Source organism: Silurus aristotelis (assembly GCF_946808225.1).
Source record: "Silurus aristotelis genome assembly, chromosome: 16".
NCBI classification, from domain to species: Eukaryota; Metazoa; Chordata; class Actinopteri; order Siluriformes; family Siluridae; genus Silurus; species Silurus aristotelis.
Genome location: NC_139589.1, coordinates 23643718 through 23668717, shown reverse-complemented (window position 1 = coordinate 23668717; position 25000 = coordinate 23643718). Strand labels below are relative to the sequence as shown.

The window sequence follows — 25000 nt, the reverse complement described above, 5'->3', positions numbered from 1 at the left end:
TAGGAATGAAATCTAAGACCTACGTCATGACTCAACTAAACTTTCCATAGCTGAAAAATCAAATCATTTTCACGTCTGTGGTACAATCCGAGAGAAATTCACTCTAATAACAGAAATCTGATTGGCTGTCACATCCTGGTCTCGTTTATAGTACAGCGAATTAGATTTGAGATGTGAGAAAGATGTAAGACAACAAAAAAACATCCCGAAGGACATTGGAAAATTAAGACGTGTTTAAAATTATTTTAACGCCCTAAAATTTAGATTTTGAAATGTGACTTTTTTTAATAGCTTTTTTTGGACCTCGCGGTTTGAAACCCTGCTATTGAAATCAAAACATTTATTTACTTACGCATATTAATCGGTGTATTCTTTGAACGCACGTGTCGTTTCGTGACGGATAAAACGTGAAATTCCCTGCATTCTGAATCTGCTTTTCTCTTTGCCATTTTGTTGTCTCTTTGAATTCTCTCGCTGACTCGCGTGCAGTAGCGTCTGCTTGATCGCGATGAAACAGTATGTTGAATGTACCATTCTGCTGGTTGGTTGGCGAAACAAACAAATAATTACGCTAAGATAATAACTAAAGAAATTTCGAGTTTAAAAGCCATCCTTTATGATCAAATACAGATATGATACTAGCAAAACATATACTGAAATAAAAAAAATATAGCTAAATAAAGTGTAATATGATTCTTGCATTGTTCAGAGGGCCGTTGCAAATGTGGCATAGTTTGGAAGCCCCTTATTTAAAGGGCTGAAGTCACCCTGGTTACATCCCATTACTTATTTATATCACAAATAGTTTATTTTAGCGTCTCCAAAAAAAAATAAAAAAAAAAATAAAAAAATTTAAACAACCAAAATAATGAAACGTTTTTAAAAAAGATGTCCTGCTGATACACCAGCCATATCCTGACGGTCTGTGTTCTACATTCTGAGGTTTCAAAGCTTAATAATAACTGGTCGGTTGTTCGAGTCCCAGCACGTCCAAGCAGCCACTGTTGGGCCCTTGAGCAAGGCCCTTAACCCTTTCTGCTCCTGGGGTGCTGTGTCATGGCTGAGCCTATGCTCTGACCCCAGCCTCCTAAACAAGCATGGATATGTGAAGAAAGAATTTCAATGTGACAAAAAAAAAAGCAATGTAAAATAAACAATGGCTGGAAACCGGATGAGATTTTGTTTGCTATCGGTTACGCGACTTTGTCCAGGTGTACGTCGGTAACGCTTTTTGTGTCCCGTACCTTATCCAGTCTCCTCTGCCAGCTGTCCTCTCTCTTCACCATCAGGTCGATGCAGTGTGAAAGCGTGGCTAAGATCCCCGCTGTAGTGGCTTTAAATGTGATGGCCTCGCCTTTAAAATCGATCCCGTTGAGGCCTTTAGTGCTCAAAGACTGAAACACTACGGAAACACACAAAAACAACAAACACTGCATTTATTCCTCAAAATGAGACGTTAAAGAGGCGGTTTGTCTTTTTCACTGTTTTTTTTTAAAGATAAGATTTCAATATAGATCATGATCACAGAGCTATAAAAACCTATTTAAAAAGTTACAAACCTTCCCTTTAAAGCTAAACCATACACATAGAAAACATCATACAGCCAAAAAAATTATAAAAAATCAACCGGGATTCTTATGGAACTTACGCTTTTCTTTGCTGCCGTTGTGGTTGTGCAGGAATTCGCCATCGGTGCGGGTCGTTGGGAAGTCGTCTTCATCATCCTCCACAACTGCGCACGCACACACACACACACACACACACACACACACACACGATCAGTATGAACTCAGAGACCCGAGAGAAAGTGGAAGGCACTGCCTAGAGCTGCCAGTACATCAGGCTGCACAGTAAAACAGCAAGTGTAGAAACCCAGTTTACCACACAACACTCATTCTTCAAACACACACACACAGAGAGAGACAGAGAGAGACAGAGAGAGAGAGAGAGAGAGAGAGAGAGAGAGAGAGAGAGAGAGAGAGAGACGAGAAGATCGAAAGAGTGAAGAAAACAATGAAAGAGACAAAGTGAGAAATGACGAGGGGGAGGACTGTGAATGGACAAAAGAAGTTACTGATTATGCTTGTATGAAGAGAGAAAGAGAGATAGAGAAAGTAAGAGGAGGTGTATATAAAAAGGCAAAAGTGGAGAAAAAGAAGGGAATGAGAGAAGGCGGAACTTGCGGCGTGAAAAAGAGGTCGTTTACTGGAATCAGGTTCGGCTCTGTATTATTTTCACCAATAGTTGATTTATGGAAATATTGATACTGATAGTTTTTCCGGGTTGCATTATACAGCATGAATGTGGCCTCTAGAGGCAAATCACTGATGCCACATGATGTTTTTGTGAAGTTTCTTTTTTTTCTCATTTTGAATGCAAGTGCTCTCATTTTTTTGTGCTGTCCTTTTTGTTTCAGTTTGAACGCATGTCTTATTGCTTTTAGCACATTTTCATGTTTCAGTACTGTATTTTTTTTGTAATAAAGTTCAGTACTATTTTACACAGAGAGTTAAGTTAGTTTTTCTATCAAGTTTCTATTTTAAAAACTATTGATTGATTGATCGGTTATCAGTAAATATAAACCTACCTAACCGGTATCAGTAAAATCAACTATTGGCTGACCTCCAATTTAATTTGCGAAGCGATCAGACACTGAAGACTCCATTTGAAGTATACCATAAATATCACAGCGGGAAAAAAAAACCCTCACCAAATCAACAACTACACCCTGATTATGTGGAGTCCCTGTGAACTCGTCACCATGGAAACCTCAACGTATCAGATGAGACACACGAATCAACACCTACCTGACCAATCAGATTTGAGGTGCTATTATACACTGTCACAATGAGCATGTGCGTGTGCGTGTGCGTGTGTGTGTGTGTGTGTGTGTGTGTAAAACTCACTCTTATCCCTCTGCAGCTCGTCTTTGGACACGGCGTCTGAGCAGGCGTCGAAATATTTCTGGAGCGTGTCCACCTGCCTGCACAGGATGTCTCTAAACGTCTCCATCTCGGCAAGCTTCTCTCGGAGACTGTGGCCCTTCTGCGAAACACACACACACACACACACACACACACACACGCACACACACACACAGTAAGAAAGGATTAACCACAGGGTTCTGGCGTGTCACAGATTAGACCAGGGCCGAGTGATACGATATCGATTTTGTGATGTCACAATACCACACTTTTCTGTTACACTGCATGGTCAAAAGTTTGTGGACACCTGACCATAAGATTGGTATGTCCTTCTTTCCGTACATCTCATTCCACACTACGTCCGTATTTGCATCCCTATAACTGTGATACGCAAAATGGCTCATTTTTTATATTTATATACTGAAAAATATCACAGCTGTTGATGCACAGTGTACTGCAAGTGTGTGTATTGTGATACGATATTTCGGTCACATCACCCACCCCTTGGGCTCGGACTGTAAAGCTCTCATTTCTTTTTCTGGGAAATCAAGAGTACGTAAGAGAAGTGTGTGTGTGTGTGTGTGTGTGTGTGTGTACACTGTGAGAGATCGAGTAACACAGACAGAGTGGGAGTTTTTTCTCACCTTGAACGAGGAGGTGGAGGTGGCGGAGTAGCCGCTGGTAGCGGAGGTGAGGGAGAGCATGGAGCCATGTCTCCTCAAACTGGACTCAGATCCATAACCGGACTCGGCCTGGGTGTGAGAGAGAGAGAGAGAGAGAGAGAGAGAGAGAGAGAGAGAGATTTTATCAAAAACCATAAACACAAATGCAGCCACGCTTGATTCTTTTATATCCTTGATTCTTTAATTTTTTTCTTTATTTATAACCTTCAAAATATAAATAAATAATTAAATAAAAGAAAAGTAATCATGTTCTAGTATAGAAGAAACACACCAGAAACTCTCTTGAGACTTATCTTGAGGAACAGCTCAGAACAAGAGCACATAAAACACATGCACAATACCCCTGAGACGAGACGAGACGAGAGACAGGGTGTCTGAGCGAGACGAGACGAGCAAACAGAACAGGGTCCAAGAACACTTGTGTGCATCCCCGACTGTGTCGACACAGAGGATTCGAATGCGATTTATAGCTGCTATTGTGCAAGTCTGAACAGGAGCCAATTTGCCGCAAGAACGTTCCTCGACGTTATAATAAGTATGTATATTTATAGTGTTAAATAAATCCATTTGTTTAAAAAAAAAAAATTAATCAACATTTGAGCATTTGGAAAAAAATATTAACTGGTCACTATAAAATCACCAATTTCCTTTTATTTGAAGACAAGACTGTTTTTTTTTTTTTATCGCACAATATATTGCATGAAATATTCAGTTTATTACAACCTTAATTCTTAGTTTAAAAAAAACTTAAATCCAATAAAAATAAGCAAAATTCGATTTCTAAATAATAGTAACAATAATAAGGCTATTGGAAATAAATAATGTTTTACAGATTGTGGAGTGATTTTTACATAAAATTATTAATTAAGTGACCCTCAGTATTAAATTAGGAATTTTATTGGGTTGAAAAACAGGTGTCATTTGTGGCTCTGGAAAGACATAAAAATCAGTAGCTGGTTCACCACTAGAGGGCAGCGACGTCAAAAGTCAGCAATCAGTCAGCCTTCGGCCTGATCACCTCCAGAGGTAACTATAGTTCAAACACGATCCTCTTAATAAACACTGAGTCGCTCTTATGGCCGTTCCAGCCAATCGGCTCGTCTCGTGCTGACACCGAGACATTAGTACCATCCAATCACAGGCCGGGTAGAGCCCGCGTTTATCTGATCGATTACTGACTAAATCTAATAGCGCAGAGTCAGCATCCGATCCAATAAAGTTTAATGGGATAAAGCAAAAGATTTAGTGTGTGTGTGTGAGAGAGAGAGAGAGAGAGAGAGAGAGAGAGAGAGAGAGAGAGAGAGAGAGAGAGCGAGAGCGTTTGTGTGTGTGTGTGTGGTCTACAGTGTAAAGCTCGGGAACTTTATATCAGAGATAAAGTAAATAAAAGATGAAATGTGTTTACTTGGGTCGGGTCTTAATAATCCATATCCTTCTCTCTCTCTCTCTCTCTCTCTCTCTCTCTCTCTCTCTCTCTCTCTCTCTCTCTCTCTCTCTCTCTCTCTCTCTCTCTCTCTCTCTCTCTCTCTCTCTCTCTCTCTCTCTCTCCTCTCTCTCTCTCTCTCTCTCTCTCTCTCTCTCTCTCTCTCTCTCTCTCTCTCTCTCTCCTCTCTCTCCTCTCTCTCTCGTTAAACATGCTCCTGAGGCTCCAGTGACCACTGTTCCTGCCCCTCTCCCCCCCGTGGCTCTTCCCACTTCATCCAGGCCTGCCTGGATTGGACTGTAGTTGATGTCAACAGTCTCCTACACTGACTCAGAAATACACTTCGCTTTTGATCATCATCACTGCACCCCGCAACATTGTATACCCGCCACAAATGGACATTCGGTGTAACCCAGATGAGGATGGGTTCCCTCTTGAGTCTGGTTCCTCTCAAGGTTTCTTCCTTATGCCATCTCGGGGAGTTTTTCCTTGCCACAGTCGCCAGTCGCCACCGGCTTGCTCATCAGGGACAAACTTACTCATAAAGAACATATTCATTTTTAATCACCGCATTATCTGTGTAAAGCTGCTTTGAGACAATGTTCATTGTAAAAAGCGCTATACAAATAAAAATGAATTGAATTGAATTGAGTCTTCTCTGTAAATCTCTCTCACACACACACACACACATTTCAGATTAAATCACATCTCTGCGTGCGTGCGTGCGTGCGCGTGTGTGTGTGTGTGTGTGTGTGTGTGTGTGTGTGTGTGTGTGTGCCACTGGAAATCTCATGTTTTTATTTTTCCATGTGATCTTTAGCATGACTGCTCTATACCCCCCCTCCACACACACACACACACACACACAACACAAATCTGACTCACTCCAAGTACAGACATGAAAAAAATACAAATAAATGTGAAAGTGAAAAAGAAAGAAAATATGGAAGAAAAACACAAGTTAGAAAATGATGCACAAAAATACAACAGAGGAGTGTGTGTCCATCCAAAAGTGTGTTATTGTGCAGTAATGTGGCCGCACCTCAACACACACACACACGTCTCTTTTTGGCAGCTGACTTTAGAGGAAACCCTACACACATATATATATATACACACATACACTTTCGTTTTCCTCCAAATGACACACCTATTGTGTTGGTAAAGTGTTTGTGTATTTTGAACAAGAGTCTCCTTCAATGTGTGAGTGTGTGTGTGTGTGTGTGTGTGTGTGTGTGTGTGTGTGTGTGTGAGACTTTTACTTAGAAATGGAAATATTTGGGGTACATGTTTCTGTATGAGTGAGTCACATTGCAGGATGTGGTGTGTGTGTGTGTATATACGTGTTAAAAGCCATGGTACCCCTATGGCTACAGTTCAGTCTCCTCCCAGCCTTGGTCACACACCCATTCTCTCTCACACACACACACACACACACACACACACACACACACACACACCACTCTGTGTGTAAAATAATAAATTACATCGGCTGCACTGCTGAGACTCGAGCACAGAGACAGCTGATTTCAATAGCAGGCCACGCCCACTGCAACTCAGTTCTGGTCAACTGCACTTGACACCTTTTTAACGACACGGTGTCACGCCCTGTTTACTGTCAATCACATCCATGAATTTGGAAAATTCTTTCTATTGTGGTTCCTGTCAGCTCATTTTTTCTGATTAAAAAGACTGACTTTAATGTTAATTAACTAATCAATTCATCATTCCTAAAAAGTTGCTGATCCACACTAAAACGTCTAAAAACTGCTCACGTCTAAAAACTGCTCACAGCAAAATATAAGACGCCTGCCGCTTTTTCCGGCTATTTGAAATGTCGCGGCAATCGCTAAAAATGCGACATCGTTTTCTAAAGCTTTCATTTACACAGTCCACACTGCGACGCGTTTCCATTGACTGAATACGCCATCTCGATGTGGACAGAAGGCCAGAACGGAGAGATAAATATGCGTTTTCTAATAAAAACGTATTAGTGTGGACATGGCCTACGTTTTTCCCAAGTTTACCCCTAATGAGTGAGCCAGTGGTGACTGTGGCATGAAAAAACCCATAAGATAGCACGAGGAAAAAACCTCGAGAGAAACCAGACACCTTTATCCAGAGCGACTTCCAATTATACAACTTAGACATTGTGGGTTCAGGGTCTTGATCAGAGGCCCTGCAGTGATGGTGCTGGAATTTGAACTCAAGACCTTCTGATTATAAATCCAACATCTTACCCCATTTTAAGCCAAAAAAAAAAAAAGTCGTGGACTAAAAATACAATATGATGATTTAATTCCCGTTACTTGTATTTAACCAACATGCAGAATTCCTACAATGGCGTCTGATTTGTCATTTACAGCCTTCAGCGCTCTGCATCTTTGGCATCTGCCCAAGTTTCCAGAGATTCACGATTCAAAAAGTTTACTGTGGGAAAACAGCATCTCCCTAATGAAACCCAAATGTGTTGCATGTTCACTATGTATACTGGAGGTCGACCGATTCATCGGTTTTGCCGATTAATCGTCACCGATAGTTGATTGTTGGAAAAATCTGCAAAAATCTATAGATAGTTTTTCCAGGTTGCGTTATAGAACGAGAGCAGCCTCTAGAGGTGAATCACAGATGTAACGTGCTGTTTATCTGAATCGTCTTTTTCTATTCATTTTGGATGTGGAGTTATTTTATAATTTTTTGGTGGTACTTTTCGTTTCAGTTTGAATGCATGTTTTTGTAATTACCTCAATATTTAATAATATAATGCATATATTCAAATTTATTTTATGTAAAACATTTATGATTCAGTACTGTTTTTGTATTTTTGTAATAAAGTTCAGTACTATTTTACATGGACTTTTATGTTTTTTTTTTTTTTAATCCAATATCCATTTTAAACGGTTGATTCAATGGTTATAGTCAAGTACGATCCAGTCTAGCTAGGTATCGGAAGAAAGAAGAAAAAACGCTGCAGATACACTAGGTACAATTTTAAATAATATAAATAATATATATGTATATTTAGGAACATTTCGGAAATCTAATCTTATTACCCCAAATCTTATTACTTATTATATGTTTGTTTTTTGTTTTTTTTACAAAATGTGAGCACAACTTTTGTCATGACATGAAGCAGCATAAAAAATCTAATCAAAAAGTTGCAAAAGGGAACGCGGGTAAGAATTTCTTGAGGCAAAAGGAGAAGGGTTGCACCATTAAGTAGTGACCCATTAGACTGCATTGTGTCAAAGCACATGCTGAAATCAGGATGGTACAAAATGCAGAAGAGGTTTCTGTGTACTTTTGGAGATTTCTGTACACGTATAAGCTAGCACTAAAGTCCTTCGATGTTGCACGGTAAGAGGTTATGGGAAGTGTGGATGTAGTGATGTCAGACTCACCCTGTGCTGCTCAATGGAGTCGATCCACTGGTGACGGTGCTCCGGGTCCAGAGCCCTCAGGTACCACACGCTGTCGTTAACACTGATATCCAACCTGCACTCATCGAACTCGTGAGGCTGTAAAGTCAGAGAGACACACAAATGTAGAATTTTAATAATAAGTAAAGAAAATGTGAATCCCAAACAAAATAGTCCAATAATTTAAATGATTCAAAGGCAAAAATACAGTTGGATTTTATAACGGCGTTTGTGTCGCATTAAAAAAAATTGACAAATCTTGAGATTGTAGCAATACAAGAATAAAGTTGTAATATTTTAAGTAAAAAAGTCAAACTGTTCACGTGTGTGCGCGTGTGTCTTACAAACGTACTTTAAAATATTATTAAAATGTGTATTATTACTAATTCTACGTCTACAACTATTATTATTAATTATTTAAACTACATTATACTTCCCATACATTTCCACCGTTAAACTTTAGGCCACGCCCCTACCCGCGTCTGACGGTTATGGTCTCAATCGAAGGCCTAGCAGTGTAAGTATACAAAGAAAGTGCTGAGCTAAGCGCACTCCCATGATTCCATGCCACTTAATGCCCGAGTCTGTGGGTGATCTGGTGGTCGATTTCACAGAGCACTAATGGTATAGGACGCTCTTCTGTTGTGAGCACATTATGAACATCAGAAAACCCATCAGTGTGACTTGCATGTAAAACCCGTGTGTAACACTTTCAGCGCATCGTTCTCCAGAGAACGGATCAATTTCGAACAATGAGACGTGAGAAGACGAGAGAGATAGAGAGAGAGGAGCCTCACTGGTTCCATCAGCGAGAGGAGAAAACCCTGTAAAGCACAGCTGGACGCTTGAGTTCCCTTTTAAATTATTTTTATACCTTGGCGGGGGGTTATTTTCAGCCCGGACGCCACTCTAGAAGCTTCCGCGATCGGTGGGGACGAGCTGAACGCAGCTAATGCATCGTCCATCATCACTACAGAGCGGGTTTGAGTTGAGCTGGAGCTTCTACCTCAGCAGCATAAACACTTTTATTTTTTTATTTTGTTGATTTGAATTTCATATTTTCAACCAAGTTTGTCGACCAGACCATAAAACTCAAACGTGTCTACATCTAGTCTCCACTCTTCTGGGAAGATGCTTCACTAGATTTTGTAGAGATTTGTGTATAATCAGACACAAGGGTGTTAGTGGATGTGAGGAGGCCTGGGGTGGAGTCAGCGTTGAATATTATCAAATATTCTTTTATATATATTATTTAACCAAGCAAGCATTTTATAAAAAATTTTTTTCCAAAAACTGTTTGATGGTCACAAATTTAAATGATAAAATTGCTTGGGTTTTTTTTGGTTTTGCATTTCTCCCCCCACCCCAACGTTCCCGATACATAAAAAAAAAACGAGGTATGTACCGAACCGTGAAATTTGTGTACCGTTACACGCCTGCTACTCAGTGATGCAGGAGCTTTCATCATCAGCATCGAACCAGTAAACTGTAAATGTATTAAATACGCCACAGGAAAAATTGATTGGATTTCTGAGCGAGAATAAAAATAAACTAGAGATCGTCTTTGCAGCTAGTGAAATGTGCACTCATCACAAAAGTCCACGAGTCAGCAGTTGAAGCGCTCACTGGTTTTGTTTATAGCTATTAAAAGTAGAGGTGTGACAAAACTCGAACATATCTGGAGTCTGAGAAACGAGGAGATGAGGAGAGTTCAGTGTAACATGTCGGTCAGTAGTAACCAGTCAGCTTCCGGGAAAACTGATGACTCAAAGCTCGCTGGATCGGTAATGTGTGTGTGTGTGTGTGTGTGTGTGTGTGTGTGTGTGTGTAAAGCAGCTGATGAATTAAAACCAGCTAGAAGTACACATGCTGATCCACTCGAGGAACCCGATGAGAAAACAAACGTAAGGATTTGCATTTCCGGAAAACAGATGTAGCTCTGAGGGAGGGGAGAGTGAGGGATGACGCAGAGAAGAAATGGAAAGCGAAAATAAAAGGACGACTGAAAAAAGGAAGAAAGGCTGTGAAAAGGGGGGGGGAATTCTCTCTCTCTCTCTCTCTCTTCTTCTTCTCAATTCTTTCTCTTGCCTTCCCAATATCTGTTTTTCCCCCTAAATTCTTCTTCCCCCTTCATTTTATTCCTATTTCGAGCCGCGAGCGACTTCTTGTGAACGATCAGGTTTTTCACGTTACTCTCAGTCCGGCTCCAAATGAAGAGTCGCCAACTATCGAGGTCGCGAGTGTCAAGGTCGTTAGTATCAAGGTTCCACTGTGTATATATATTTTTTCTCCTCTCAGAGAGCACGTGTGTAAGGAGTAACAAAGTCCGAAGGACAGAAAAGACTTTAGAAAGAAAAGGATATCGTTCACTTTGCCTCCAAATTTGGGGTCACAGTTTTCTGAAAACGTCAGAAGTCTCTCAATGTAGTTTTAACTAATTTCTCTCATTGATATTTAAATCTTTTGAGATATTAATAAAATGCATCTCGAGGGAGCCGAAGCGAAGAGAACCGGACCTGCTGGCTGAGAAGTGCAGGATGTGACCTCAAACACATCAGGACACACAGGAAAGTGCAACACAGGAAAAGGAGAGACATTTCCTGCTTTATATACTAAAGAGAGTCCTGAATTTCATCACCAGCTTCAAATCGTTGAGCAATTCGTTTCATCACGACGTCGCGTTTGACCAGAACTTTCACATGTTGCGAGCATTTTCCGGTTTCCCGGTTTTGAGCAATTCGAAGAGCATCCGCAAAGGTTTCGCACGGATCTGCTTGAGAACTCTGGGTTTACTAGATAACCACAGCTGTGCGCACACATGCTCTCAATCTCACACACACAATTTTTCCACAACATGGGACACGCCTGGTCCAACCATTTTAAACGGGTCGATAAAGTTCACAAGCGTTCTAATTACCGATTGCCAAGAAAACAACACTCATCTACGGCTACATCGATATGACAAAAACTTAACAAGTCCACTGATTCAGCGTCCTGACAATTACGTGAAACTAGAAAAAATATGTACTGTATATAAAAAGGTTGCTTAGTATATTGACACAAACTACAGTCACAACTTTTAAATTTGTCTTTTGGGCGTGGCCTGTTCTTCCAGGGGGGTGTCAACAAATCGCAGTTGACACGCGCAACCTGCATTTTTTTTTTAAACTTGCGAAATAATTAATATTTTAAGATTTCCTTGCTCTAACTTTTCTTGTAATAAATGGAGAGCAAATTATACTCTATTCCCCTTTTTTTTGTTGATCCGGAAAATTTCCTCAAAAAACGTAATGTGATCCAAAGCGTGAGTTTTGTGATCAATTGCACCACTAGTAGCTATATATATATATATATATATAAATCCAACTTAATTTAATAACAGAGTAACGTTGTGAAAATCTGTTATCGTTAGGCGAGGCAAGCTAGCTTTACTTGCAACGTACACGCTACGAGTGGGAAATTAAAGAGAAGTCGGACCACGCAATTGGCCAGGAATCCATTGTTGCCGAAATCACAGCTCCATGTTGCGCACGTGTGTAGACAAAATGTAAATAATTCATACTTAAGTGTATACTCCCAAAAAAAGGTCACAAGTACAGGAACTCGCTCTGACTCACGCAGATCAGCTGATCGAGCGCTTTGTAATCAGTTAGTAAGCTACAAGTGCGACGTGTAAATAGGATAAAGGTCGCTCAGAGGCAGGGCGCGTGTGTGTGCGCGCGTGAGTGTGTGCGCGCGAGAGTGTGTGCTGGTGTGCAGATGTGAGCTGAGATGTGTATGTCTGTGCTGGAGTGAAGCCAAAAGCCCTAAACGAATGGCAACAGCGAGCTCAGTTCTGGAGCAGGCCCAGGATTTAACACGCGACACCACACACACACACACACACACACACACACACGACACCACACACACACACACACACACAAACACACACACACACACACACACACACACACACACACACACACACACACACACACACACACACACACACACACACACACACACACACTTTAAAATGCTCCTGACCCTCAAACTCGTAGTTAAGCAGCCCTGCCTACAAACAGCCGTGCCTTTATTAAATATTTAGGGCGTCAATACGGACAATGTGTGTTCCTGGCTTCCGCTTCCCTCCTGAGTTGAACTCGACCATGCTGCACTTAAACACTCGGATTTCCTCCAGCTCAGTGAGCTGAAGTGAAAAAAATACATAAAAAAGAAAAAAAAACATCAAATCCAACTAAAAGTAAATTCTACGAGATCAAGAGCTCTATAAATCAGATCTTCCACTTCAACCCATGTAAAGTAGATCTTCATGGAGCTGAATGTGTGCACAGGAGCATCGCTCTGGATAAATTAGAGAAGAATTCAGTACACCAAAGTACTTAAGACAGCAAGGCATCAAAGAAATGGCCTCTCGATTTTGGAGACACTTTATCTTCTCCCCAAAACTCCCACCCCTACCTACCCTCCTAAAGCTGTTTCTCCCCCTGGCTGTGGTTCTACTCCTACACCTCACTTTCAAGCAGCCAGCTGTAGACTCTCACACCCTTATTATCTCTGCGCTAAATAAACGAGTGGAACCTCGGCGATAAGAGCGGTGCAGCTGCAGAAGCTCGAGGTTAGCCAGGACCGGGACTGGTGCCGAAAAAAAAGCAGGATTTCACTCAGATGAGATTGGAATGGGAAATGAGGAACTCGTAGCTGCTTGGTAATTGGAAGACGGAGCATTAACAAGATAAAAGCTCTGCAACGAGGCAGCAGATGCATGTCAGGGCCAGTGGATTAAAAAGCACAGAGATGTTTGGGGTGTGTTCGAAATAAAATGCAGCCTTTTGAAGTGAAATGTTGCAATTTGAGATGCAGCAGTGCAACTGAGGCCACACCTCCTTCAATGGAACCCACTGGAAGCCACACCACCATCATTTGGTCCAGACAAAAACCAAAGCCATACCACCTTCACTGGAATTGAGAACCAACACCAAACCTCCTTTACTGTAACTAACAAGTACAGAAGCTACGCCTTCCTCTCAGAAACACACATAAAGGTTACATGTACAGACATGTACAAAAAAGAAACAAACCCTCACTGAAACTGACATGCATAGGCCACGCCCCCTCCCCCCCAGAAATCTTTACACCACTTCTGGGAAACTTGTTATATAACATGAACGTGACCAAAATAAATTTGGACGTACGACCTCATCTGCTCATAATCAACCCCAGCTTATAGCAGGCTGTTTTTCTCCCATGCCCGATTGTTTATCCCGGAAAAAAAAAAACAACACTAAAATGTTCTTGAAGCCCCTCCCATTAAGTTCCCAGGTCAGCATATGGTTTACGTCAGTGATGTCATGTAGATGTTAAGAAAACGATCCCCAAGGAGTCTCCGGACCGGGCGGTAAACATCTCGGCGAGCATTTAATGTGCGATACGAGTTTGAAAATACAAAGCGGTTCGCATCCTCGCGCTACTTCCTGTTCCAGAGGAACATAGTTTGCTAATCTGTGAATACAATCTCAGGTTGCTGAATTGAGCGGTGTTTCATCTTATCGCAGGTTCGCATCAGTATAAGCCAAACAATACACAAAACAGTGGACTGGACCGTGGTTTAAAACACACACACACACACACACACACACACACACACACACACACACACACACACACACACACACACACACACACACACACACACACACACACACACACACACACACACACACGTTCATCAGAGTTGGAGTTTTGGTTAATGTTTCAAAATGAATTGGTCACATACACATTCATACGGTATTCGGTACGACGCAGTGAAATGCTTGTACGGGGTTTCTACAGGTTTCACCAAGTCAAATTTAAAACCGAATGATATTTAACACCTATATAACAACAACAAAAACACACACACAAATACCTTGCTAGCGACTGGCCCTAACTGAGCCCTGAAATCTTTTTTTTTTTTAAGTCGAGTTTCCCTAAACTCGCACTTCCTCATAGCCGAACAATACAATCCGTTTTTACGTCTGTGGTACAATCCGATCGAAATACACACCAATAGCAGAAAGCTGATTGGCTGATTGCATGTGGGTTTCATTTGTAATTGTAACACAGAGAATTATATTTGAACTAGTAAATAAAAAAAAAACACCACAGAAACTAACAAACAAAACCATCCTGAAATGCAGCAGAAGCGTTTCAATGAGCATTATAGGATACAAACCTGTTCCATCATGACAATGCTCCTGTGCACAAAGCCAGCTCATTAACATATGCTTTCCACGGATTGGAAGTGTGTGGAAGTTCTCCTGATATAGAGCTCCAACCATATTCAGCACTTTTGGAATGGATGTGACTGCTGACTGCACCCCAGGGCCTCTTCATCTCACCTACAATCAGTACCTGACTTTACCAACACCCTTGTAGGTGATGGAAATAAAAAAGCTGTGGGATGAAAAGCTAATTAGATACTGTAGAGATGTTCTTCAAAAACAACCCACTGCATCTTAAACAGCCAGTGGTGGACGCAAAGCATGTAGAGTCAAAGTAGAGCTCCACATTAAAATATGACTCCACATAAAAGTGTCCTTTTAAACTTTCACTTGAGTAAAAATACAAAACGTTTTTGCCTTCAAATGTACTTCAGTATCCAAAGTAGTGATTTATTATAACTATAATGCTCCTATAATCATTTTTATCACAAGATTCTTTACTTAATCACCTCAGTTTCTGTGTAAAGACTCGAATGTGACTCTCAGCACACTGATCTATTATTAGAATGATATTAATGACTCAAACACTAATTGATTCCTACTACAATGATCATGAGCCCAAAACCTTATTTTCAACTACTTAAAAAAAAAAAAAAACGTGTAAATGAGGTCACGTGTGTGGTGGTGAGTTCGAGTCTGGAGTTTCTTCATCATTTATTCTTCTCTAAATGTTCTGCTTGATGTTAAACTGATGCTGAACTGTATGTTGGTGATCAGTAGATACACCGAGCGCCGATCAGAACACGTGTAAAACAGAGCGTGCGCTCGATCCTGATTGGTGACTCGCTGCGTGTTTTACCAGTTACGTTTTTATCCTCGTAAATAAAAATGGGAACGACTGATTTCATTAAATGTAGTTGAGTAAATATTTGACTTTGAAATGAGTGAAGTTACAGTAAAAATCTCCCCGAATAGAAACACTTCAGTAAAGTACAGACACGTGAAAAAGCAAATTAATTACAGTAACTTCGTTATTGTTCACCACTGCTAACAGTGCAGGAAGTAGAGCGCCGGAGCGGCACGAACGAGTTCGGAGCGAGGGATTAGCCATGGAACAGAGCTACTGCAGCATTCCATATACACACACACACCCCTGGGCTTTCGAAATGCAAACACACCTACACACACCCACACAGCAGGGATTCATGGGTGTCTGCTGTGTCGTGATTCACTTCACTTTGAGAACTCAGTGTGTGTGCGTGCGTGTGTGTGATTTGATACTTGATGTTTAAAGATGAACGTTTCCTTTTCATGTTTCGCTGTTTTTTGGGGGTTTTTTTTATCTAACCTCTTTGTAACCTTCTTTTTCCTCATCCTGCCTCAGACTTCTTTCCCTCCCCTTGACCCTTCCTCTCATTTTTTCCTCCAAAAAAAACTCACACACACACACACACACCCCTCCTGTCCAAACACGTGATAAGCGACAGCTTTAAACAGCGCCGGAGTGTTTATGTTGCCCTGCCTGATCTCGGAGCAATCTCTACCTACCGCTATGTGCCCCTGTGTGTGTGTGTGTGTGTGTTAAGTAAGGGTATCCTAAAGACGTCCGTGTCTGTCCAAGATGCGTCCGATGCTCAAAAAGCACAGAAAAGATTCCCGTCACATACCGATATGTTGAGGGGAAAAACACCTTTGACTTCGAAGGCCTTTTTTCCGTAAAGCCGTGTCACGTGAGCCTTGAGGGCTTTCCACATACGCCACAACGCTGTTGAGACAAAAGTGGAGCAAGCTCGCGATTGGGAAAGCAATATTTTTCCCCCCACAGCCCTCTACCCCATCCATCCGTCCGATTCAAGCTCTAAACACATTATAGTTTTGTTTGAACGTCCTTTCAATATTCATTCAGGACAAAAGGGGCAGGGACTCACACTCGGTTGCTAGGACACCGCTACGTTCTCGCATTTACAATTATCGAAATTTTCCGTTACTTCCTACTGAGCTCGATTTTTCTCGCCGTTTACGATGGAGTGCACTGAAACCCAAAGTTAAACATTTTCGTCCGATTAGTGTCTTTATCACGTTATAGGAAACGCCTCGATCACCGCCAAGCTGATAACTCGAGTTTAACAAATCACGCAGCAGAAGGTCTCTCCTGCTCGTAACAAATGCTTCACCTGTGTACTTTGGATTCGCTGAACTTTGAGACTTTTCTCTCCCGGCAGCGACTCGAACGATAAGTTGGTGAAGAATAAAACTCTCATTAGATCTTGCAAGAACGTGAAAAAACGCTCGTAACATTTATAATAAGCAAGTTTGTGTGAACAGTCATTACAACACCTGGGTCTCATGAGAAGCAGATTTCAACAAGCTACACAATTTGCCCACCCAAAGCACTACAAGCATCATCCGTGCTGAGATTGAGGTGTATTAACATTCCTACACGTGATCTTCAAGAACATGAAAAAATAAATAAATAAATCCAGCACAAGGTGAGAGAATATAAAGATGCTAATTACATGAACAATATTTTTTAAGAACACACACTCATCTCTAAGCAACCAAAACACAAAACGCTGGAGACCTGCCATGCCTGGATGTCCACCTAACAAACCTGTGACTTGTCCAACTCTGAAAAACAACCTGCAGTCCCCAAAAATCAGCCATTTTACTTGTTAAATTATTTCGAATCATCGTCAGGACACATCAACCGGGGCGACCTTTTTTCCCCCAGCAGGTTCGTCTACGTGTCCTCCGAAGATGGACATCAATGACACGAAATGCAATCACGTCCCGCTCAGTTCCTCCGCCGCATCGTTGTAATGATGATCAGCGCCAGCGCTTCTGCCGCTCGCCTCATTAACGAGAAGCAGACGGTCTGAGAGGTTTATGTAGAGACGTTCAGTCTGAGCTACACTGCACCACTGTAGCGCATCACGCCTGGCTAGTTTACAACAAATAAATGACAAACAAGTGTTGTTTTGCAACAAAAAGCCCACATGCACGACCGCTGGGAGTTTTTAATAGTTCTGCACATTGATATGGAAAAAAATGAATTATTTGGTTGGACAGAAAAACATACACTCACTTAGCATCGATTCCATGCTAAAGATGCCTTGCTAGGAATGTTAACTAGATATGTAGACTTAATATGGAGTCAGGCTTCCATTTTGGAAAAGCTAGGGCGAATATAATGTTCTCCAGAGCCACGCCCACAAAAATAAATACCAATCTGCTGACAGGAATCCTGTTTTCCAGGACATCATGCACCACTGCATGTTTGAGAAATAGTGTTTGTTGACACCTGACCATAATATTGCTTCCATTTAAACTCCACATTTAGTCTCCATTTGCACTGATGATAACCTCCACTCTTCTTGGAAGATGTTCCACTAGATTTTGTGGAGATTCATTGAGTTTCAATGGTGTTAGTAAAGTCAGGTAGTGATGTAGGTGAGTTGAGGAGGTCTGGAGTGCAGTCAACGGTCATATTTATATCTTCAATAGGCTTGAAGCTTTACAGTAGAAGATCTTCCACTTAAACCTGTGGAAATCACATCTTTGAGAAGAGAGGCATCGTCATGCTGGAACAGATTTGGGTCTCGTAGATCGAGTTACAGGAAGATTTCATGCTACACATCCAAAGACGGCTGATACAATTGTGCAATTCTGACTTTGCGGTAACGGTTTGAAAAAGAACCACGTATGGGTGATGGGTGGAAAAGTCAGGTGTCCCAATAAAGCCGGACTTGGTGTGTGTGTGTTGTAGATGATGACATGCATGTGGATTTGTTCCCAGACGAGAAACCGGTACAGCCGGAATTAATAAAGTAATACACGCAGGCATGTACGGACATTCTGAATCGCCCACTCACATCCAGGCGTGTGTTGGGCAAAGCGTTAACCTGAAAAGCCTGAATTTGCCCCGTGCATGCCAGGAGAGAGCCGGGTTCAGTCAGGAATGCCTCCCTGCTACGTCGCTTAACAGCTGTGAAAGAGCGAACAGGCCCCGAGACGAACAGACTCCATTTTCATACTCCGAAATGCAAAACACGACCTCGGAAAAATGGGACAGAGAACAAACAACGGGAAAAGAAGCCAAGAGTAGCAGCCGCACACTGTGTGTGTGTGTGTTCAATTTTTTTTTTTTTACACAATGGGAAAGTAAACAGAGCCTCCAAATATGGCTCATCGTTCTCCTCAGGCCCTCTTCTACTCGTTCTTGTTCTTCACAGAAACAGCATGAGAGGTGGAAATGTACCACACCTCCACCTCACCGTGACAGAAAAAAACTTTACCGACTCGTCTGACACGTCCGCGACGTGAACCGCTGATCAGATTCGGCTATCTTGCCTAATGAATGTATTCGAACACAAGCAGAGAAAAGATGATGATGATCAGGAATGTGTCTGTTCTCATTCATGTTTGCATCACTGACTCCCTCTGTCTCATCCACGTTAACCCTCAGACTTCATGTTACCATTTCGCCGTGCTCATTGCGAGCTCGTAAACCTAGTCTACGTCTGTGGTTTGTGAGAGACGGGAAACGATACACCAGCGGTAGATTGAAAAAGCCGCGAAATGACAAGAAACAGGTTGATGGGCTAAAAACGGCGCAATGAGAAGAAAAAAATTTTACCAAACAGATTCAACGTCCACACGTTTGAGACCGGTGGGGGTTAAACACACTCGGGCGGTTAAACGAGTACAGGTTTAACCTTGTTTGGTGAATACGTTCGTCCTTGATTCGTTCTTTGGATCGTGAGGAGGAGAAAAGCAGCAAGCAGGCGCAATTTTAGAAAAGATAAGCACCCGTGGCCATGGCGTGCTGTTCCCAGTGTAAGAGTCATGTCGTCTCACTCTAAAAGCTCAGGTGCTTGTATTTTTTTTTTTAAATCGATCATGTCTTACTTGTATCTGGTGTCCCGTTTCAGCGCCCGCGTGCTCTCGGGGTTGAGAAATCGCTGCTGCGGTTTACGATTCGGGGTTTAATCATTAAAAAGGTGGAGCGAAAGGCTGCAGGCTTGTACCTTTCGCTCAGTCGGTTTCTATGGTGACGGAGCCTTTGGTCCTACTTTCACCTTCCTTCTTTTGTTTTTGTGGAACTGAGAAGTGCGGCCTGCATGACCTGGGAGTGTCCGGACTTCGGTCTTCGACGAGAGGCTCTTTTCGACAACTTCTCGTCCTTTTTTAATCGCAGAAGCACGTGTGTTTGGCCACCACACGGCTCCATCAATATTTGTCGGCAGCGATAAGAAGCCGAGCGCCAAGTACGTGTGATAACGCGAGGGTCACGGAGGCTCCTCGCTAGCAAAGTGTGTGTGTGTGTGTGTGTGCTCGAGAACAAACGGGAGGAAATAAGCAACACTCTGTCTTGTTCTGGCAGGATGCCCAGTGCTGATGACAGCGTCCCCGCTACACTGTCTCGCGCACTAAACAGCTCGTAACTTAAACCGCCGTATAATGAGAACTTCACGCCGGCCGCAGCGACTGTAGTTACACGTGAGGTGGCTGCGTGTGATCCAGGATCATAAGAGGGGCCAAAGCAAACAATGAAACATCTCTTCTTTAAAATTTAAAAAGCAAAAGGAGAACATTTTATAAAGAAAGTGGAACAAATTATTCCAATTATTCAAACAATTATTTTGACGTTATTTTGCGCGCAGGATTCGAGAAATGGTGTGCGTTACGTGATTGAGGAATGCTAAGTGCATGTAGGGGGCGTGGCCTCAGTAACCCTGCAGTGAGTGTGCGGTGTGATTGATGGATGTGCAGAGTAGAAGCTCAACTGAAATTGCATTAAATCTGAATATTTTAACCAAAATGATCCTGCAATTTTGTATATTCCCAGATTATTTCCATAAACTAATTCATTTTTCTGTTTTGAATTGACAAATCAAATAGATTTTTTTGTATAAAAAAAGAAAAGAAAAACAACACATTAAACACCCGAGTAAAGACTTGAGCCAAGGATCTTAATACGGCACACAGCATCATAAACAATCGTCCTGCTGTGGTTCGACCCTCATAACATCATCCTGCTGTTCTTTATTAGCTTTTGGAGCAAGTTCTCTGGTGAATTTAATATTTATAATAATAATAAACACATTATTACATCAAGAATTCACTGCCAACCATCAAAACAAAGTCGGAGCCAGAATTTTCTTTCGAATATATGGACAAAATATATGAACAAAAGTTTGTGGACACCTGACCACAAGATTGTTCTTTGCTTCTACATTTAGTCTCTGTTTCCTGTGATCATAATACCTCCACTGTTCTGAGATGTTTCACTAGATTTTGTGGAGAACTGTTCCCATTCAGCCATAGGGGTGTTAGTAAAGTCCAGTATTTATGCAGGCGAGGAAGCTTGGGGTGATGTTATCATTGGGTGTTCAAAAGGGTTGGAGCTCAATATTAGGAGCTCTACATCTTCCAACCCATGTAATGCAGATCTTCATGTTTCTGGCTTTGTGCACAGGGGTATCGTCATGCTGGAACAGGTTTTGGTCTCCTAGTTCAGGTGAAGGAAAAATGTCATGCCACCACATCAAAAGAAACAGCTTGGAGAGGAACTGCTTACTGGTGAAAAAATCGGATGTCCTATTACTTTTGGCTAGACCGTGTCACAAAAAAAAAAAAAAAAGAATAAACAGAACCAGATGTGTGTATTTGTTCTCTGCTTTCAGCTTCGAATCATCTATTCAGCGTCTGTGGCTCTAGTCAAAACATAACCAGCTCTCACTCATGTTATGCTGAAAACCCTATTCAGACAGGATTAGTTGTTTTGTTTTTTCCAGGCGGTGCACGGATGCAATCATTTCACTGGAGAACATCTGGGATTTGAATTCTACTTCACAAATCGAGTTGTTGTCGTTATTTTTTTTTTACAGAATGGAAGAGCATAAAACCGCAGAAAGAGAATCTATACGAGACATGGGGTCATGGGGTCATGCGAACTACACCGAATAGTTATTGGGGGTGGGGGGATTTAATTTAAGTCCAACCACAAGGACGAGAAGACAATCAGTCGTGTTAGTTACTTAACCTGGTTAATGCAACATCTGGTATTGTAACGGACTAGCAACATAGCTACAGGTTACCATGGAAACAACGTTGAAAAAAGTTTTACAGCAAGAAATTTACAACCGAAACGGCACCAACGTTACATCCTTATATGAGCAAGACCTCAAGTGTCCGTGTTCTTACCGTGATGACGGCCTTGCTGAGGCAGAGCGAGCCCCTGCAGCCGTACTCCCTCTCATCTTGAGACTTGTAATAACTCAAAGTGTTGTTCTTCAGCACGACCCAGCGATCCTGCCAGCCGTGGATGTAATTCGTCCACTGTGGATGCAATCAGACAGTGGGACGGCGTTAACATCAGACTCAAAGCGACATCTTCACAGATTATATATATATTTTGCGGAATCAGATGCTACCGTTGCATTTTTCACATCAGGCCAGCCAAGAGGGCAAAGGTCACAGCTGTACACCCTGGGAGTTTTTCTGCTTTCACTGCAATGCTGAGATTTGACTATTTTTATTTGTGGGAGTTCTAAAATTGTATATACATTTTTAAAGACTATTTTTAGCGGTACTACTCTCTGTACTTTTTGAAGGTCAAACTTACCATAAAAGGTCTGGTTTTTCATGCAATCCTTTTGTTTACTCTTATTTGAGAAGTTTTACATTTACAGCATTTGGCAGACGCCGAGCAGTTAAGGGTTAAGGCCCTTGCTCAAGGGCCCCGCAGTGAAGCTTGATAGTGCTGTAATTTAAACTTGCGACCGTCTAATCCAGAGTCCAATGCCTCAACCACTGAGCAACCACCTCTCTCTCACATACGTCCTAATAATCCACTGCATGTTATAACACATGAATAAATGTCTTGTTACACACAATGCGCTCGAGTTCATGCGACAACCGCGAAAATTATCATCAACTAAAAACACCACAACGCTGAATACGTGCAAATTTAAATCTCATCCCAGAATATTAAGCACCAGATTTAGTATTAACGTTCTCTACTCCAGATTATTGATCAATTTTATCCTATAATGGTGAATAATCAGCATTTGAATGCTCGATTCTGATTGGTCGGAAGGTGGGTCAGGTTTCTGCAGTGGAATGAGTCTCCAGTTTCGGGGGTTTTTGTCTGCTTTTTTCTATCACAGGACAGGAGACGTTTGTGTATTTTATTTTTCTGAAAATTAAACACAGTGCTGAGAAAAGGAACGTTTATAGGGTTTTAATAGAATGTAATTATTATTTATGAACTATTTATTAGTGATATAAAAATAAATCAATAGAAATGTAATTTTAGTGGTGGTAATGGAAAAACATGAGACATTCGGAAAACGTATTTTATGGGGGGGGGGGGAGCGAAAAAAAAAAACATTACCATCGATCGCCGCGTGACGTCATCAACCCGAGCCGCTCATCGCGGTTGTTGTTAGCTGTTCAAGCTTAGCCGCGTCGCAGTGACCTCTAGTAACCCCGGTATGTAAATGCGTGTCCATTAAAATCCAAAAAACACGATTTATACTCGATCTAGACATTACAACCCCCCCAAATACTACTGTTATATATCTGACAAACAACAATGAATGGGTAAACAAATAGTGTCAGCAAAGAAAATCCATATTATTCGGCTGTCACCGCGTTATAAAGCAAGTTTTATGGACATTACAATGATGCCAAGCTGATTTAACTGATATAACGTGTAGATTTGATTTATTTTTCCGAGAAATCCACGTAGAAGTCTGCGCTGTCAGCGTGTTTAGATCCGAAGAGCAGTGTTGTGTTGGGTATTTGGTTGAGTGGGTAACGTCCTCAACGGGTACAACGGTACTAAGTAGGGCGCCTACGTAAGGGATGTTGTGAGCTATTTTGAGATCCTATTTAGTAAACTAGGATTAGATTTGAGATGCGGCCCCTCCTCCAGACCAGGTGTAGTAAACATGAGACCCCCCCCCCTCCACCCCCGACTTGGCGGTACCTTGCTGAGCACGCCGCTGAACTCGGCCACCCCGCCGCCGTGAGGCCCGGGGTCCGTCTCCAAGTCCTCGTCAGAGCCCGACGAGTTCCAGCTCTGGTTGTCCGACATCTGCTTGCCGTTGGAGAGCGGGCTGGAGCTCATGGTCGGACGGCGGAGGGATCAGCCCAGAAGAGTCCGAAGAGGCGTTCGGAGGCGTTCGGCTGCGTTCGGAGACGTTCGGCTTCGCATCTAAAAATCCACCCGGAGACCACCCGTGTTGATTTCATGAGAGTGGAGCCGGAGAGAGCGCTAGCGTACCTGGCCAGCCTTTCAGTGGAGCTTCAGACCAAATGATGGGAGGTTTGCTGCGGTGCAGCTCGAAGTAGGAAGCGTTAAGGGAAGGAGGAGCCTGAGCACAAACCACGCCCAGTTCTCTTTTTATATGTATGTTATGTATTTTTTTTTAAAGAGCCGTCAACACGTTTCTCTAATTGTTTGGGAATCGATAATCTACTGTTTGCTCAGACGCTCCGAAAATAAACCACGCAGATCGTTTTTTCCCGAATCCAGTCCTGTCTGCAGAAGAAGACGAAGCGCACGGAGCTAAACAGACGCCGCCATTTTAGTTGTGACGTAGCTCGTCTTAAAGGCGTGATTGATTGATTGATTTATTGATTGATTGATTGATTGACAGGTTACACTTCATCTCTATTATATAATAACGGGACAGAAACGATACGAAGCACAGAAATATGTCACCAAAGTATTGAAATATATTCTCTGGTCGTGAGAGGTGTCATCTACTACCCCATACTTCACACACACACACACACACACACACACACACACACACAATGCAACTAGACCACACAAGCTACCTTACATTTCCATTGGCAGACACCATTATTCAGAGCAACTTACAATTATAACTATTATCATCGTTCCACTGTGCAATTGAAGGTCAGCATCCTATCCACAGAGCTACCACTTAACCATCTAGCTCACGGGTCACCAACATGGAGCCCGCAAGGACCACACGAGTAGCCCGCAAGCCTTTTCTAAAATAGAAGTTTTCTTTTTTCTAATGTTTCCTACTTTGTTAAATCATTGTTGATTAATTATTATGAGAAATCATTAACATGATCAGTGTCTTCACATGGATGAATATCATTAATTATTAATAATAACATAATAAAAGGTAAATTGAGCAAATTTGTTATTTCAGATCAAACTGAAAACTGTGTGTGTCAAACTGGTAGCCCTTCACATTAATCACTACCCAAGAAGTAGCTGTCAGTTTCAAAAAGGTTGGTGACCCCTCATCTAGCTGCTTCTGGAAACTACACACACAAACACACACACACACACACA

At 41.9% G+C, this 25000-nt stretch overlaps 1 protein-coding gene across 2 annotated transcripts in view; it reads right to left on the bottom strand.

The window, feature by feature from the left end:
- Positions 1-24466, bottom strand: part of cert1b (ceramide transporter 1b) — a 35164-nt gene extending 10698 nt beyond the window's left edge. The window contains exons 1-7 of one of the 2 annotated variants that reach the window (XM_083563725.1): positions 23651-24466; positions 21862-21996; positions 8432-8548; positions 3569-3676; positions 2907-3045; positions 1649-1732; positions 1245-1402 (exon numbers count right to left, since the gene is read on the bottom strand). In XM_083563725.1, coding sequence (XP_083419851.1) covers positions 1245-1402; positions 1649-1732; positions 2907-3045; positions 3569-3676; positions 8432-8548; positions 21862-21996; positions 23651-23791 — 882 coding nt within the window. In that variant the 5' untranslated portion in view covers positions 23792-24466. The remainder of the gene's footprint in view (positions 1-1244; positions 1403-1648; positions 1733-2906; positions 3046-3568; positions 3677-8431; positions 8549-21861; positions 21997-23650) is intronic. The other variant, XM_083563726.1, reaches the window with a different exon arrangement.
- Positions 24467-25000: the final 534 nt, after the last annotated feature.